This window comes from Portunus trituberculatus, chromosome 41 (genome assembly GCF_017591435.1).
Source record: "Portunus trituberculatus isolate SZX2019 chromosome 41, ASM1759143v1, whole genome shotgun sequence".
NCBI lineage: Eukaryota > Metazoa > Arthropoda > Malacostraca > Decapoda > Portunidae > Portunus > Portunus trituberculatus.
In genome coordinates, this window is record NC_059295.1 from 34,939,580 (window position 1) to 34,956,037 (window position 16,458).

General features: G+C 43.3%; 1 protein-coding gene across 10 annotated transcripts in view; it reads right to left on the minus strand.

Moving 5' to 3' along the window:
- The window catches only part of LOC123516816 (UNC93-like protein MFSD11), a 59,039-nt gene that overhangs the window by 14,959 nt on the left and 27,622 nt on the right, over window positions 1-16,458 (minus strand). Inside the window, exons 1-2 of one of the 10 annotated variants that reach the window (XM_045276512.1) lie at window positions 14,646-14,668; window positions 2,068-2,358 (exon numbers count right to left, since the gene is read on the minus strand). The exons of 2 other annotated variants lie outside the window; for them this stretch is intronic. In XM_045276512.1, coding sequence (XP_045132447.1) covers window positions 2,068-2,166 — 99 coding nt within the window. In that variant the 5' untranslated portion in view covers window positions 2,167-2,358; window positions 14,646-14,668. Of the gene's footprint in view, window positions 1-2,067; window positions 2,362-2,839; window positions 2,859-11,343; window positions 11,450-14,571; window positions 14,669-16,458 lie in introns of those variants that run through there. 7 more of the 10 variants (XM_045276511.1, XM_045276506.1, XM_045276509.1 and 4 more) reach the window with 7 other exon arrangements.

Here is a 16,458-nt window from a genome sequence, read left to right on the forward strand (position 1 = left end):
ACAGCCACCATCATCATATGTTCTGTTTCGTACTCATACAACAGAGGTATATATTGTTGTAAGATATTCTAGAATTAAGCGACAGCGAATCTTTAGAAAACAACCTAAATCATGGAAGACGACTTGATGGTTCCTGGGTGCTAAGAAAAAAGAAAGATAGAGATTGCTGTTACTTTTATGTATAAAGAAGAACTCGTGAAACACTTGAAAACATAATTCAAAGAGAGGTTGCGGAAAATAAAGTCATTGATTCTGATGAATGGTCAGCATATTCTACAGCACCTGATATGAATACTTTAAATCACCATGATTGAGCTGCCACCATAAGCAACATGAAGTTGATTCAAACACTGGAACAGACACCTACAAAACTGACAGAATCAAAGGTTTGCTTTTTAAAAGAGGAAAAACATGAAATTATTAAAGAAACAACTTTGCAATCGCACCTTATTATTTCTGCTACCGAATGATGAGAAAAAACTCTGAGCATTAATTTCTTGCATTTCAAAGAGCACTATAAAATCTATAGGTGGTAGTTCTTGTATAAAATATTCACTTATATTCCCTATACAGAAATATAACTAATCTTCTCAAGTTTTTCATTAACTAGGCACTACTACTATTGGATTACTGCTTCTATCACAGTCACACAGGAAACACGCAAAGTTGCCTCGCCTTGGCTCAATGATCAGCCGACTCTTGCACATTTTCAAACCAAGTCAATTTTCATTTGCCATCAACGATTTTATATTCAGATCAAAATATAAAAGAAGTTTGAGAACTTACGACCAAAATTCGGAGAGGGCCGTGATGGCCTTTCGCATCCTTGTCAAATTCTTATTTTGAGTCAAGAGAACACGAATGAAACTAAATCCCAATAGCTTCCACTCAAGACTATTATTATTATTATTATTATTATTATTTAGAATCACGAAAGAACCATTGAAAATAAATTCTAAGAAATTCCATTTTATTCACAACACCGCTGTCAATAAATCCTCCAAAAAACTTCCATGCACTTAAATCTGTTATTACGTGAATCATGAAGACACCAGAGAGAGAGAGAGAGAGAGAGAGAGAGAGAGAGAGAGAGAGAGAGAGAGAGAGAGAGAGAGAGAGAGAGAGAGAGAGAGAGAGGTAAATAAATAAAGAAAATGGCACTCAACTTTATCATTACTCGAATCATGAAAACACAATGCCAATAACTTCAAGTCACTGTTTTTCTCTTTACTTAAATCACAAGAACACGAAAACAACAACAACAACAACAACAACAACAACAACAACAACAACTTGACTATCACTATTCGAACTATGAATACACACCACTGACGCCAATAACACCATATAACTTTGAATCTGTTACACGTAGTAGAGATAAGAAGACATGTAAAAAGACTCGAGAACACTGCCTCTGTGTGTGCTGGGTGAGCGTAACATTATGGTACCCACGAGGCACGGACGGTAGCAAGACTCCAATGCCAAGGTTAAGCTGAAGGATAAATAAAGAGCTTAATTTTGCATGATTTATGTTATTCACTTGCCTCCGTGTTTGTGTGTGTGTGTGTTTATGCGTTTGATGATAGGGTGGAGATAAACACGCTGGCTATTTATACGTTCATGTGTTGGAAAGGAGAGTCGGAAGAAGGAGGTTTGTCTTACTAGATTACTCAGAGAGAGAGAGAGAGAGAGAGAGAGAGAGAGAGAGAGAGAGAGAGAGAGAGAGAGAGAATATTCGCCTTTGCCACAAGAGGAGTCTTCTAGCAAACACAGGCACCAGCAGTGGACTTTCCTGCATCACACAGACCTACAGACGTGGACATATCAGTCTGGCTTGGGTCGGAGTACTGATAATAATACAGATGGCTTTTTAAAGCTGCATGTATTCACTTTTACCCAAGAGAGAGAGAGAGAGAGAGAGAGAGAGAGAGAGAGAGAGAGAGAGAGAGAGTGTATCGTAATTTTCAGCTTACCTCATCCCCTCAGCCACTTCCTTACCCACTGTTACCTCTGTGTGCCGCCTGTATGGACCAATGACACCACTATGAGTAGCAGCGGCGGCCTTACCTGCATGTTGCCTTGCGTCTGAAAGGAGGTGAACACCAGCATGAAGGCCGTGCCCAGCACACCAACGTTCATGGTGGCGCGGTCCATTGACACCTTCATCTTGGCGGTGTATTGAGTTCGTCACTATGATGGCACAATGTGGGTGGGGACACTGCCGCCAGCTAGTGTCTGTGGTAACGTCGGTGAGTGGCTTTCGGCGCAGCGGGAGTGTGTACAGCAAGATTCCCCGACACACTTTTTAACACGTGTCCCGATTGTGGTTTTTGTTAAGTCCAGGTAACGTTCAGACAACTGCTACGGAGGGAACAAGATAACTTAACACTGCGCGACGTTGGGTGATCGGCTGGTGCGAGGACGCGTGCCCAGGATGAGAGTAAAAGCTGAAACTTTCCTAATATATTATACTTAGACTATACCCCTATGCATTATTTGTATATGAACCGTGTGTGGATACTAAATCAATTACAGTAGCGTGATGGATTACAACACGATAAACTACGCGCAACTGTTCGTAAAAAAAAATAATAATAAATAAATAAATAATAAATAAATAAAATAAATAAATAGAGATATAATAAAATAAAAATTAAATCAAATAAAATAAAAAAATAAGCACACCAATGCATTATTCTCATTACAGTAACATTTCAATCAGAATATAATAATACAAACGGAAAGCCACACAAGGCCGGATCTTTCCCAATGGCAGCGCCGCGACCCTCGTTCGTATAATTGTCAGCACAGCACAAGGATGAAATATTAAATTCAGTACACGGCATTTCTCCCCGCTTTGGCAGACAAGCAGGACAGCGGCACGTGCAGCAAGCAGTGAGCAGGACACCCAGCCAGACCTCACCGCCACAGGACGCAGCAGCCTACTGAGTTCACCGTGCACGCTGCCTTGCTATCTATCTGCTGCTGGCCCACTGACACGCGCTATCAGACGTATACAGTTGCCAGTCGTTAATCGCATTATCTGTCATTGTCGTGATTAACACTGACCACTGTTTTTTGTCACTGGGTTTGCTATGGGAAACAATACAAACATCTCTAAAAAGCTACACAATGCGTAATGTAGTGTGATCGCCACATAACATAAACACTATACCACAGAAGGCATGAGACAATGGAATCAGTTTACATTTTTTGTGATGCCAGCAATCCGCCACATGAACAACTGATGCGTCACCTGGTAGATTCCGAAACTTATCAGTGTTTGTTAAGTTGCTTAATTCAAGAATTCCTAACATAACAAAAACGACAAACACAAATTTGCAAGGTTAACGTGACGCTAAAAGATCAGTCATGCATTGAGATGTGGCCAGTCACCCAATGATTCCCAAAGTTCAGAAGAAATGGAACATGGTGACAGGGCAGCGTGTGCGGAGCGATCACCAAGGACTGGAACTGGGGCACCTGTGACCAAGAGGATAGTGACAGTGGAGCAGGTTATCATCAAGATAACATTCACTGACTACAATGAAATTCAAAATAACTACTTCAACGTAAAGACACACAAGTCGACACACATATTTCTATTCTTACTGATTTGCATAAACGTACCGTTCCTGCATACAAGACGATGCACCTGGCGATAGGGCTGTCTAAGGATTAACGTGAAGCGGTAGGTCATGGTTCAACAGGGTCACTGCCTCTCAGAGTATCGCAGAGGCTCAGGCCAGGCTCTTCAGAGGGACGCCAGGCTATTGTGTTTTTCGAGTCTGATAACGATGATGAATGTCAGTTGCCGTGACAGGAGTTAGTGACACTCCCTCCCTCAACTGACGCACACTCAGGTGTAGCCGACAACAATTACCCAAATGGTAAAATCAGCTATATACCTCCTTACGCACGCACGCACGCACGCACGCACGCACGCTCGCACGCACACGCGCGCGCACACACACACACACACTTAATATAACTTTTAAAAATCGAGAGAGAGAGAGAGAGAGAGAGAGAGAGAGAGAGAGAGAGAGAGAGAGAGATTTACTTTCTGTTTACTTTCGCTATCACGACAGGATATTCAGCTCCTCCTGAGGTACAAACACTGACATATGATGCCTGGTTAGACGCATATGATATGATCCGCTGCGGGACAACAACAATGAAAGTATAAGAGCATGTCTACAGCGCTGCGGTGGCTGGTGACAGAGTAGCCGCGTGGGACTTGAGTTTGAATTTGGGTTCGGGCAGTTGTCCACCCTCCTTGATATGAGTGGAGGCACTGTTCTGGAGAGATAACTGCGGGGACTTGGACCACGCAGCGAACCTCCACCCCAGGAAGGTGAGGTGAATGACACAGACGGCGAGTGAAGGAAGCTGAACACGACACCACGCATAGGTAAATGAGTCAGCGGTGAGTGAGGTTTACTCGCCTCACTTCAGCGTCAAGTAAATAGAAATCGTTGAGGGGAAGCCAGAGAGTTTCCACTTATGTCTGATGTTTCAGGATGGGTCTCTATTTATCAAGTTATATATTAGCATAATTTTTTTGCTGAGGTTTTATCTGAAACAGAAAAAAAAGGTGTGTATATATCCTATTTGTACTGCATGTTGTGGATGTATGTTGTTATGTTGTTATAGTAACACAGTGGTGTACAATAAGTACCGCTTCTATTGCTCTCCTATCAAAGTTGACTGTCTGATAAGTATTTCTTGATGAGAAAAGAACAAGACTGACTGTCAACTTTATGCAACATGGCGACTCATTACACCACAAGGATGTTATTGGTTTTAGGCTCTAATAGTCGTGCTTAGGTAGATGCAAAGAGGAAGACGACCTGGGATAAGATGGAAAGACTGCATTAAAGAAGACATAGGAGACAAATTATAATAAAAAACATGACAGAAATAACAGAAAAAGGCTCACCAAGAGAGAGAGAAAAAAAAAAAAAGCAACCCAGAATAAGGATTTAAACCAGTTCACTACGATACCCAACAATCAGCACTAGAAGTTATGCATGGCATCTTTATAAGCATCCACAGGAGAGAAGATTAAAAAGACTGTAGACTTTGCCATTGGTACCCACTTTAGAGATAGGCGATAGCTGTGGAACAAGTAAAAGATATATCAGGGTCTATGGTAATTAAGGAAAGATGAACCAAACAGAAGTCAACGGGATTAAACTGATAACTTGAACTCAGCTGAACAGGAGACTCCCCATACTGCGTCTCCTCAAAGTTCAGTGTTCAAGGCTTCTCTCCAACCAGATTCCCCATGCCTTGACAAGCCTAGTCCAGTTATATTACGCAGCAGGGCCACCTCCACTCGCCATATCCAGGCAAGGTTGTGGAGCCGCCGGAGGGGTCTCACGTCAGCAGACCGCGATCCACGAGTCATCGCACGGCGCCCCCATACCCACCAGACCCTTCCCGCGACACACCCACGATAACAGTGATGCAGTAAAAGAAAGTTGTGCTAAACCTAGCCAGAGAGAGAGAGAGAGAGAGAGAGAGAGAGAGAGAGAGAGAGAGAGAGAGAGAGATAGATAGATAGATAGATAGATAGATAGATAGATAGAGAGAGAGAGAGAGAGAGAGAGAGAGAGAGAGAGAGAGAGAGAGAAAGGTGGGGGGAGGGGGGGTTGGAGCAGCAAAGGACGTGAGAGGTCAGAGGATGTGTGGCGTCAGCGAAGCTCTGCGTAGCAAGCAAGCAAAAGCACAACTAGACGACTGAGCTGTCATTGATGCACCAATCAGCGCGTGCTCCGTCTCTACACACCCACACTTCCCACCAATCACAGCACGCCCAGCAGGACACGACCCCTCCGCTGGCCAATCATGGCTCACTCCATCCCAGGGCGACACAAGGTAAACCAGACGAACATTTTTGCCGGTGTGCTGTGGAAATATTCCTTCCCCCCACGCCCTCTCTCTCTCTCTCTCTCTCTCTCTCTCTCTCTCTCTCTGACCAAGAGAAGTAACTCCATAACCATCATCAATCACCATCAGTACCACTCCCACCAGTAACACCACCTTTATCACCATCTAGATGGTCATCACCTTCATCACCATTCTGATCACCACATTCACAATCATGTTCCTCACCATTAACATTCATCATCACTATCGTTATGATCATCACTCACGCATACTGATAACTGCTTTCTTTACTGGGTCTCTCTCTCTCTCTCTCTCTCTCTGGTTAAATTTAGTACGACTTTCTTTTACTGCATCATTCACAATGTAACCACTTCTTTTACTGTATTCCCGAAAAAAAAAAATACACACACCAAAAATAAATAAACAAATAAATAAATAATAAATAGATAAAAAAAAATACATAAAAAGAAAAAAATGCAGTGAGTTTATTCATCGCTCTTGTTTTATTGAATTACTACATACACACATGCAGCTCGTTCCTCCTTAATCCTTCAATACTGGGACACATTTTTACTTTGAGATTTGTGTACGCTTAGACCATTTTATTGATATTAGGAAGGGTCTATGGAGGTCAGAAGATTAATGGCCACACTCTTCACTATTCTAACCCCCACCCCACATACGTTTCTGAAGCTGTATTAAATCATCAAATAATAAGCAGAATGAATATGGAAATGCGTCATGGTACTGAAGGGATTAACAACAACAACAACAACAACAACAACAACAACAACAACAACAACAACGACGACGACGACGACAACAGTAGGTTCGCTCTTTTCGCTTGCGCTGTCGTACTAAAAACAGAAACACACACACAAAAAAAAAAAAAAAAAAAAATAAAAATGAATAAATAAATAAAATAAAAACATGTGACTTTTGCTTGCTTCTCCAGTGCACTCGATCTGTCAAACTCTTACAATAACGGCACAGCTTTCCCACTTCCCTAACAGGTAAACACACCGTAAGTACTAGAATTCCCTCCCTCTTAAAGTCTTCAAAAGGCGACGCATTTAACTCGACCTTACTCCCTGCTATTACTTCTCTGTCTTTTTGTACTGAGCTACACTTTTTTGCCCACTTGTTCGTCTCTATCGTTCATGATCTCGTTTTTCGTCCAGTAATTTCTACGTTCTGGTGAGATTAAAGGTCATTTCACCTTCTAAGCTACACTAAGGACGCGAAACCACATTAACTCGCCTTTTAAGAGAGAGAGAGAGAGAGAGAGAGAGAGAGAGAGAGAGAGAGAGAGAGAGTTAGTATTCTTCTCCATACGACACAAATATGGCAAACCGCTTACGTACGCTCTCTCGTTGCGTCACTAAAGACACACTAAGCTGAGGAGGAAAAGACAGACAAATAATGCATGTAGAAAGAAGAAGAAGAAGAAGAAGAAGAAGAAGAAGAAGAAGAAGAAGAAGAAGAAGAAGAAGAAGACGACGACGACCAAACGTCAATTTAGTTCATGAAAACGGGGAAATAAAAAAATAAGAGAAAGAAAGAAAAGAAGAAAGAAAGGATCAAGTTTTAAGTGGAAGATGTGTGTGTGTGTGTGTGTGTGTGTGTGTGTGTGTGTGTGTGTGTGTGTGTGTGTGTGTGTGTGTGTAAGGTGGTAGTGGTAGTCGTGGTGGTGGTTCTGCATGGCGCCGCTGGGTTGAGAACAAGCTAAGCCACATGACAACTCAAGAGGCGCCATCCACTAACGGCTTTTGCTTCCCTCCCCCCTTCCCAATCTTCTCGGCAACGACGGTCAAGTAAAGGGTCGTCTTAGGCCAGTGGGTTGCTATATGACGTGTGTCTGTTTGTCTTACCAGAGAGAGAGAGAGAGAGAGAGAGAGAGAGAGAGAGAGAGAGAGCAAAATTACTTAGTGACACATGACCTGAACCTCCACTCTCTTCCCTTTCGCTCAGGACACACACACACACACACACACACACACACACACACACACACACACACACACACACACACACACAGCGGAAAAACAACAGCTAAATCTAACCGATCGTAAAATTATGGTACAAAAACAATTATGAGGAACCGAGTATAGCTGACTTCTCACTTTCACTTTAGATATCCCTGTTGACTGTACTCTCGGGAAACTGGTACCTTCAGCGGGTCCTTCTTTTATTTGTATTATTTGTTGCCCTAGGCCGGAACCTCTCTTACTCAGAAAACCAAAAGAAGTCAATGTTTCCCTGCAATCTTAAGTCCTCTGATATGAGAGAAAAATGACAATCGATCAGTTAGGTTTTGTAAGGAGAAATTGAGTTAATTAGTAGACTACATATTGGAAAAAAAAAAAAAAAAACGTGAAAAACAGTGAAAGTACGCACGGAAGGCTACTCTACAACAAACCACAAAGGTACAAGTGTGTAAAGTAACTCGCTACTGCAATCGAGGCCCCACTGAGAGAAGGACTGGCGCATGCGTCTGTGTCAGTCTCACTTTCACCCGCAAACGATTCTCTCCCACCGACATGAGTGGCCGGCGGCGGGGTGACTTTCGCCTCCCTACCCCGCGCACTTTTCCTGTGGTGAAGGGGGGCCTGGAGCGGGGGAGGGTGGGGATGTGATGTGTTAATTAAGGGCCTGCTGCATGAGGGAGCGCATATGACCTTGACGCTCACAAAAATAAGGTTAAAGCTTCGGATACTATGTCACTCAATCTGCCTGACACTAATTGGCTAAAATGAGAGATATGGAGGAAAATGATTTGAATATTTTTACTTCGGTGTTATCAATTTTTTCTTTTTTTTTTACAGTATATTTCTCACCAGGAAGTCAAGGATAATCTCTTCTCATTTTCTTTCAGGGCCGGTGTTATGCATAAGCCCGCATGATGGATGGAACTGCTTGCATATCATTAAATTTTGTTCCATTTTAATTTACATGTTCTGAGCACACCTACATGGTATTCCAGTAATCTCTTCGGTAAGTCCTCTTAACCCTTTCTGTACTGCGACGCATTTTTACCTTGAGATTTGTGTATTATTAGATCATTTTATTGACATAAGGAAGAGTCTATGCAGGTCAGAAGATTAATGGCCACAGTCTTCACTATTTAAATCCCAACACGAGTTTCTGAAGTTGTATAAAATAGTAACCAGAATGAATATGGAAGCGCGTCATGGTACTGAAGGGGTTAAAAGCATTGTTCTCTCATTAGGATGATTTTCAAAGGCCAAGAAGATGAAGAGTTTCGTTTTCTGTGAGCTACATCGCATTTCCTCGCCTATAACTGTCACTAGAATCATGAACATCCTTGAAAACCCCAAATAACTTCCACTCAGGCCTGTCAAAGGTGGATGAAATCAGACGTTGACTCATACTTTCTTCAACTGACAGTTATACAGTAAGCACATATGATAAATAGGACAATATTTTCCCCCTTACATTTTTCTACAATTTCTTTTTTTTCCCTTCCTCCTTTCTTATGTCTGGGAAAGGGGTAAGACGCCAAAACATTTAGAAATACGTAAATAATTTTCTCGAACAGACGATTAAAATAAAAAAGCACAAATGAAGATTAGGACATTTTTTCCGCTTGCATTTTCGTTCTTTCTCTTTTATTCTAGTCGCAATCACGTCTGTACTTGAGATCGGGCGTCGAAACATTTAGCAACACGGATATCATCATTCCCTTCAACTAACAAATAAAACAGTAAGCGCGAGTGGTAAATAAGACGATTTTCCTTCCCTCATATTTCCCTGTATTGCAGTCCCAGTCACATCAGTGGCGGCGCAGACACAAGTGTGGGTCCATGCATACGAAACGAAGGGGGAAGAGTCAGCAACCTTGGTGAACTACTGGACACAAGGACACGAGGTTCCCAAGTCCACGCACGGATCACACAATCTACCACACACACACACACACACACACACACACACACACACACACACACACACACACACACACTAAGTCGCATGTCAATTACTTACGTACACACACTACACATGAACATAAGTTAAAGACATGCAACACACTTAGTCCACACAAGTACACACAGAGGTCAAAACACACGCGCACGTTCACACACACACACACACACACACACACACACACACACACACACACACACACACACACACACACACACACACACACACACACATAAAACTCATACAAATAAATCCTACTATTAACAAAAAGTCACATAAAAAATCAACAGAAATATCGTGATAAAAATGCCACAAAATTTCAAACACGTCAACAAGATAACGCAATCTCTCTCTCTCTCTCTCTCTCTCTCTCTCTCTCTCTCTCTCTCCGTGGTAAAGCAAGTTGACACGTGTCGCGTTTTACGCTTGTTTGTATCATCTGTTTCTTTACGAATTATATATATATATATATATATATATATATATATATATATATATATATATATATATATATATATATATATATATATATATATATATATATACTTTTTCCACAAGTGTATCAAGACTGACTCACAAAATTTGCTATTCCTTCATTTGCAGGCAGACGTAGCGGAAGGAGTGTTAAAAGTACTGCAATAGTGGACAGACAGACAGACAGACACAGACAAACACACCCACACCCACACCCACACACCCACCCACACACACACACACACACACACACACACACACACACACACACACACACACACACACACACACACACACACACACACACACACACACACACTGAGCTTAAGCAACCACACGATTAATGCAAGAAATTAATCTCTCTTTTAATCCATGACAGGTAAAGGACTGTTGGACCTTGTATAGTGTATTCATCAAATTCATGTAAGGCGCCTACAGATCTATTACACTTTTCTGATACATAGAGGATCATGTAAAAGAAGGTGAGGGGTATTAACAAGACTTGCTACTCAAGGAAGCGAGGAGGCGGCGTCCGAGAGAGTGACAATGGCTCAAAATCTGTATTCTGAAACACTTACTTCTCTCAGAAGGATTATTTTCAGACGCCACAGAGATGATTGGTCGCTTTCTCACAGATGCTTCTTTAATGGTAATGCGGAATTCTCATTAATATATCACGTGAATCATGAAAGAATACTTAATACTTTAAAAGCCCAACAAATTTCACTAAAGCTCCCCTATAACAAGTCGAGACAAGATGCTGTAATGTCGCTGATACGCTCCCTGCAGGTGTATGATATTCTCAGAGATTTAAGTCAAGCCGGCACAGAGACTCCCCTTCACCTATTCCCTTTCATGAGCATCACTGGACACTGCAGCAGCGAAATCAAGAAGACATCCATCAACAAAACAATTACACAATCATATAAATAACATCCGTGCTTCCTCCCGCCACACGACACACGCAGCCTCCACCTCGAGTCGCTCTCATGTCCCCCTCAGCACATCACCAACACTCGCTGAGCCACAGACCGACCATGAGCACCCGCCGCGGCCACAGAATGGACTGCACTGCTCCGGAGAGAAAGTATTGTCAGCACCACCAGGCCACGTCAGGTCCGGGACAGCATCGGGTCGGGTTGCACACACACACACACACACACACACACACACACACACACACACACACACACACACACACACACACACAGAGACAGAGAGAGAGAGAGAGAGAGAGAGAGAGAGAGAGAGAGAGAGAGAGAGAGAGAGAGAGAGAGAGAGAGAGAGAGAGAGAGAATACAAGACAATCCTCATTACAAGCAAAGCCGCTGACGTGTCCGCGAAAATTCCAGGTGAGACAATTGGTACCTGGCTACATGTGTGTGTGTGTGTGTGTGTGTGTGTGTGTGTGTGTGTGTGTGTGTGTGTGTGTGTGTGTGTGTGTGAAAGAGAGGGGAGGCTTTTCACCAGAGTGGGCGCCGCAGGACACAGCTGCGGCACTTCTCCACGACACTCGCCTATACACACCACTACATTTCCTTCTTCCACGAACACCTGTACTCCTGACAACCCAGCAGGTGTTACGAGCCTCCCAGCACCTGTTATGGCTACGTAGAGTATTATGCTTCTTATTCCTTTACCTTCCTTCCTTCCTTTGGCCCACCTGTCTAATGCCTTCTCTGATTTATTGCATCTATTTCTCCATCTCCTCCCACTTTTACCTGCCTTAACCCTTACCTATTGTATTTAATTCCACTCTCTCTCTCTCTCTCTCTCTCTCTCTCTCTCTCTCTCTCTCAACCCTGATTCTTACTGGTTACCCTTTAATATGGCCTCTTTTCCACCTCCCTTTCTCCTCTCCTTTCCCTTTGTTCTTCCTCTCCCCTTCAGCAAAACTCTCTCTCTCTCTCTCTCTCTCTCTCTCTCTCTCTCTCTTCAATATGTTCTTACTTCCTCTACTGTCAAATACTGAATGTTCGTCTGTGAGGTGTGCATGGTTTTCTCTCAATGATTCTCAATAAAAAAGATGTTCACGCTAATGGTACTTAAACATGGCAAGTCCTTCAAAGTTTGGCATCTCCTCCCCCACTTTCCTTTAAATCTATACCTCTTTCGTTATCTCATTTTTTGTTCTTTCAGATAGTAACGATAAACACACACGCACACACACACACACACACACACACACACACACACACACACACACACACACACACACACACACACACACCCCGTTACCTGTCAGAAGTGTGTGTTTCCTCACATTAATAGCACAACACCAAGACGTAAAATGGAATATAACTACACCACATAATATAACCAGTTGTTGGGATCCCTAAGGTGAAAGTCAGCAAGGGGTGGAGTTCGGTGTTGGGGGAAGCGAGGAGAGGGGTCGAGAAGCACAGTAGGCAAGCCCCCACCCTATCCCTCCACTTACTATCGGGAGAGTGGAGGGTGAGGTGGGAAGATGGAGGATACACGAGGCGACAGGTCTCCTAATCACACCCCCCACGATAAAGCCAGACCCCCAAACTTGATATTTGCAGGTATATGCCAGTTTCCACAGGTAGCCAGCATTTATAATTCACTTTCATGCGTCAGCTGGTCAAAAACAAGGGCTCTAGCTGATTGAGGATTTGAAAGTTTTGTAAATAAGGCCACCCAACCAGTCAACAACTTATGTACCTTCACACAGGTACATTTGTCCGCACAGAAGTACTCTTTACTATTATTGCTCTCCCCCTGCATGCCTCAGTGGCAGTATACAGCACATGTACTGTACGTGTGTGCTATGTATGATAGTTTACGTGCTATGAAGAGTGCACGAAGGCCGTTTTCATCCCAAGTAAAGGAAAATAATGTCAGGTTTACAAGTTAAAGGTAAGCTGCAGGTACGAGGACCACCTCCTTCATCCCTGAGAGGACATTGGAAAAAAAGGAACGGGACTTTGCTCTTAGTGAAGGTCGCTGTACAGGTTCCATGTGATGTGCTGTTTACGTCCATCACGCACGCACCAAACACTCGGACTACCACACATGCTGACTTTGCTGCAAAAGCCATCAAGTTGTGCAGTGATATATACACACTATTTGCCGTTCACTGGCATGGTGATGAAATGATATATTGAGGTCATGAAGTGCGGAATGACTTTTCCTTTCATGTTACGTATTGCACAAATTTTGGCGTTTTAATGTGTAAGGATAACACTTCATTCCGTTCTCTCTCTCTCTCTCTCTCTCTCTCTCTCTCTCTCTCTCTCTCTCTCTCTCTCTCTCTCTCTCTCTCTCTCTCTCTCTCTCTCTCTCTCTCTCTCTCTCTCTCTCTCTCAATAGGGAGGGTGAGAGGCACGCAGCAGCTAGGGAACACACACTAACACTTTCACCTCCACAACGTGTATCCCAGTCACCTTTCAAAGCAAATCAACATCATCATTATCTCAAAGCTGCACCCTGTCCAGCCTCCTTATCATAACTATCTCTGTGCACGCCTACTCCACTGGGCCACCACTCCACTAGCGACCACCTTCCTCCGACACACACACACACACACACACACACACATTATACACTCTACACCATAACAATATACTTTCGCATTCCTTTAACGCTCTAACAATGCTCTCTTCAAGTTACGTGGCCCCAACATATACCCGTCGCACAGTGTCCAGCATAAATAAGAGTATACGAACCTAACAGTTTTCCGGCAGAAGTCACGATTCACTTTAATTCCAATGCTCACCTGACCCCTCATGACCCCCCTTTCCTCAGGCTATGGTCCACGTGAATCTTAAATGATCCACTCCCTCCGCCAGACTCGGGAGAAGGCGTTATGTTACATAGTATTCCCCTCGCGCGCTGTCACACCACTGTAAGGCGTCACCTCGGTTCCTGCATGTATGTGTGTATGTAAAGGTTTCTCTCCGAGTTTTCCTGTTGAGATTTTAAAGGCTATCCAATATTATATGCTTTTGCAACAGGTAACGCCGGCTCACCTGTCACGTTCTACTCCTGGTCGTTAATATATGAGTAACAGTATAAGTGAGAAGTAATGAAGTCATATCTTGTAACTTTTTGAAGCGTGGCCACGACAATAAAACCGCCCTTGTAGCAGGTTACGATGTCACTTTCTACCCATGGTCCAAGTGAGGGGTATTGAAATCCTACCACAATCCTATCGCCTCTGCAACAAGTTAAGTCACGCCACACCAGGATCTTGCAAGGAGTAACTAACACCAGTCACTCGCCACACGCCTCACTCACACCAGCCCGCCACTATACCGCACGGCCGCGACTGGGACACTGTGGTTCTGTGCCGCGGCGACTGGGCAACACACCTGACTGGCCCACTCCGGAAGGTTGCTGGGCCCTCACCACACACACACACACACAGATCACCACCACCACCACCACACTGCCTGCCACTCTGCTTGATACAGCGTTCTGGCTTCTATCTATTTATCATGCATGCTGTCCATACGCCAACGGTCGCTATGCACGCAGGTGACGAGCTAACGACGTGCGCCTGTCAAGTTGGACGCGTTATCACCCAGAGGGAGATGCAGAATGGGGACAGCTCTCGGTGGGAGAAGGAACATTCATGATTAATGTTATCTATCGCTATATATATACCTACGTACTTTTTATCTCCAAACAGGTGTGTGTGTTTGGGGGCTGTGCGCGCGTGTGTGTTTTTATGTGTACGTGCATGTTTGCATGTGCAAACGTGCTACGAGCTCAAACCCATGGCCCTGAAGAGGACTCCAATGACGGCTTTGAAATACACACGAAACAGCTCATCTTGCAAGCACAAGGGATTATCTCACTCAACCTCACGTTCAGCCCATCCATCCCCTTACACACACACACACACACACACACACACACACACACACACACACACACACACACATCACATTTCTGTATGACGGGAATCCAAACTTAGCCGACCATTCCAGAGATAAGAATTAAGCCTCCTGAGAACACAATGAGAGAGAGAGAGAGAGAGAGAGAGAGAGAGAGAGAGAGAGAGAGAGAGAGAGAGAGAGAGAGAGAGAGAGATAAGAACGAGAAAAAAAAGTTTAGTTTGATAAATAAACAAGCAGATAACACAAATATTGTTCTCACTGCTTCCGTTAACTATGAAACAAGAAGGAAAACACCACCAACGTTATTATTACTACTACTACTTCTACTACTACTACTACAATTACTACTATTACTACTACTACCACTACTACTACTACCACTACTACTACTACTACTACTACTACTACTACTACTACTACTAACACAAATAAGACAAGATAAATATTAATACGGGCACAAACGGCGTCACTAATAAACATATGATAAACATTCTGATGACGCCTTTCTTCGCACTTAGCACAGTAACAAGACTCATTAAAGTGCACTCGTACTCTTCACTTGCCACAACTCACCAGGACCACTAATCTGAAACTCTTGCTCTCTTACCACGACAATTCTCAATGGCCACGGAGATGGTTAGTCGGGTTCTCAAAACTCTTTCTCCTGTTAATTACGTAAAACTCTGGTCAATCTGTCACTATACAGGTGGAAACAGTCCTAAAAGTCTATGTAGTTGAGAGTAAAACCTTTTGAAAGTAGTTTTGGGACACGGCGCAGTGCTTCGGAATACTGTCCTAAATATTATGAGAAGCGTAATACTGATACACTAATCATGGGTTTGCGGAGCGCCTGCGTCAATTTGTGGGTCGAAATTCTTATCACTACGAGTGTCTACATTACTAGATACACGTCCTTTGCCATGTTACGCGCTAATATTACATCATTATTTTGGTAAGTGATACGTGTGTGTGTGCGTGTGCCTTCTGAATACCGATGAGAGAGAGAGAGAGAGAGAGAGAGAGAGAGAGAGAGAGAGATGTAGTGTAACGTAAAAGTGTTTCCCAAGTTATTCACCATTACAAAGGATGAGCAGCGCCGCCCTCGTGACTGTGTGTGTTAGGTTCGTGAGCACTGACCCACTGTAATATCAACTACTCATTATCATGTTACTCAGGGTAACATGATACACGCTGGTAGAGATAGATTTTTCTTTTTCTATGTAGGAGGGTAAAGCTGGCTAACAACAACAGAAAGAGTTAGAAAAAAAAAAAAGCCCACTTA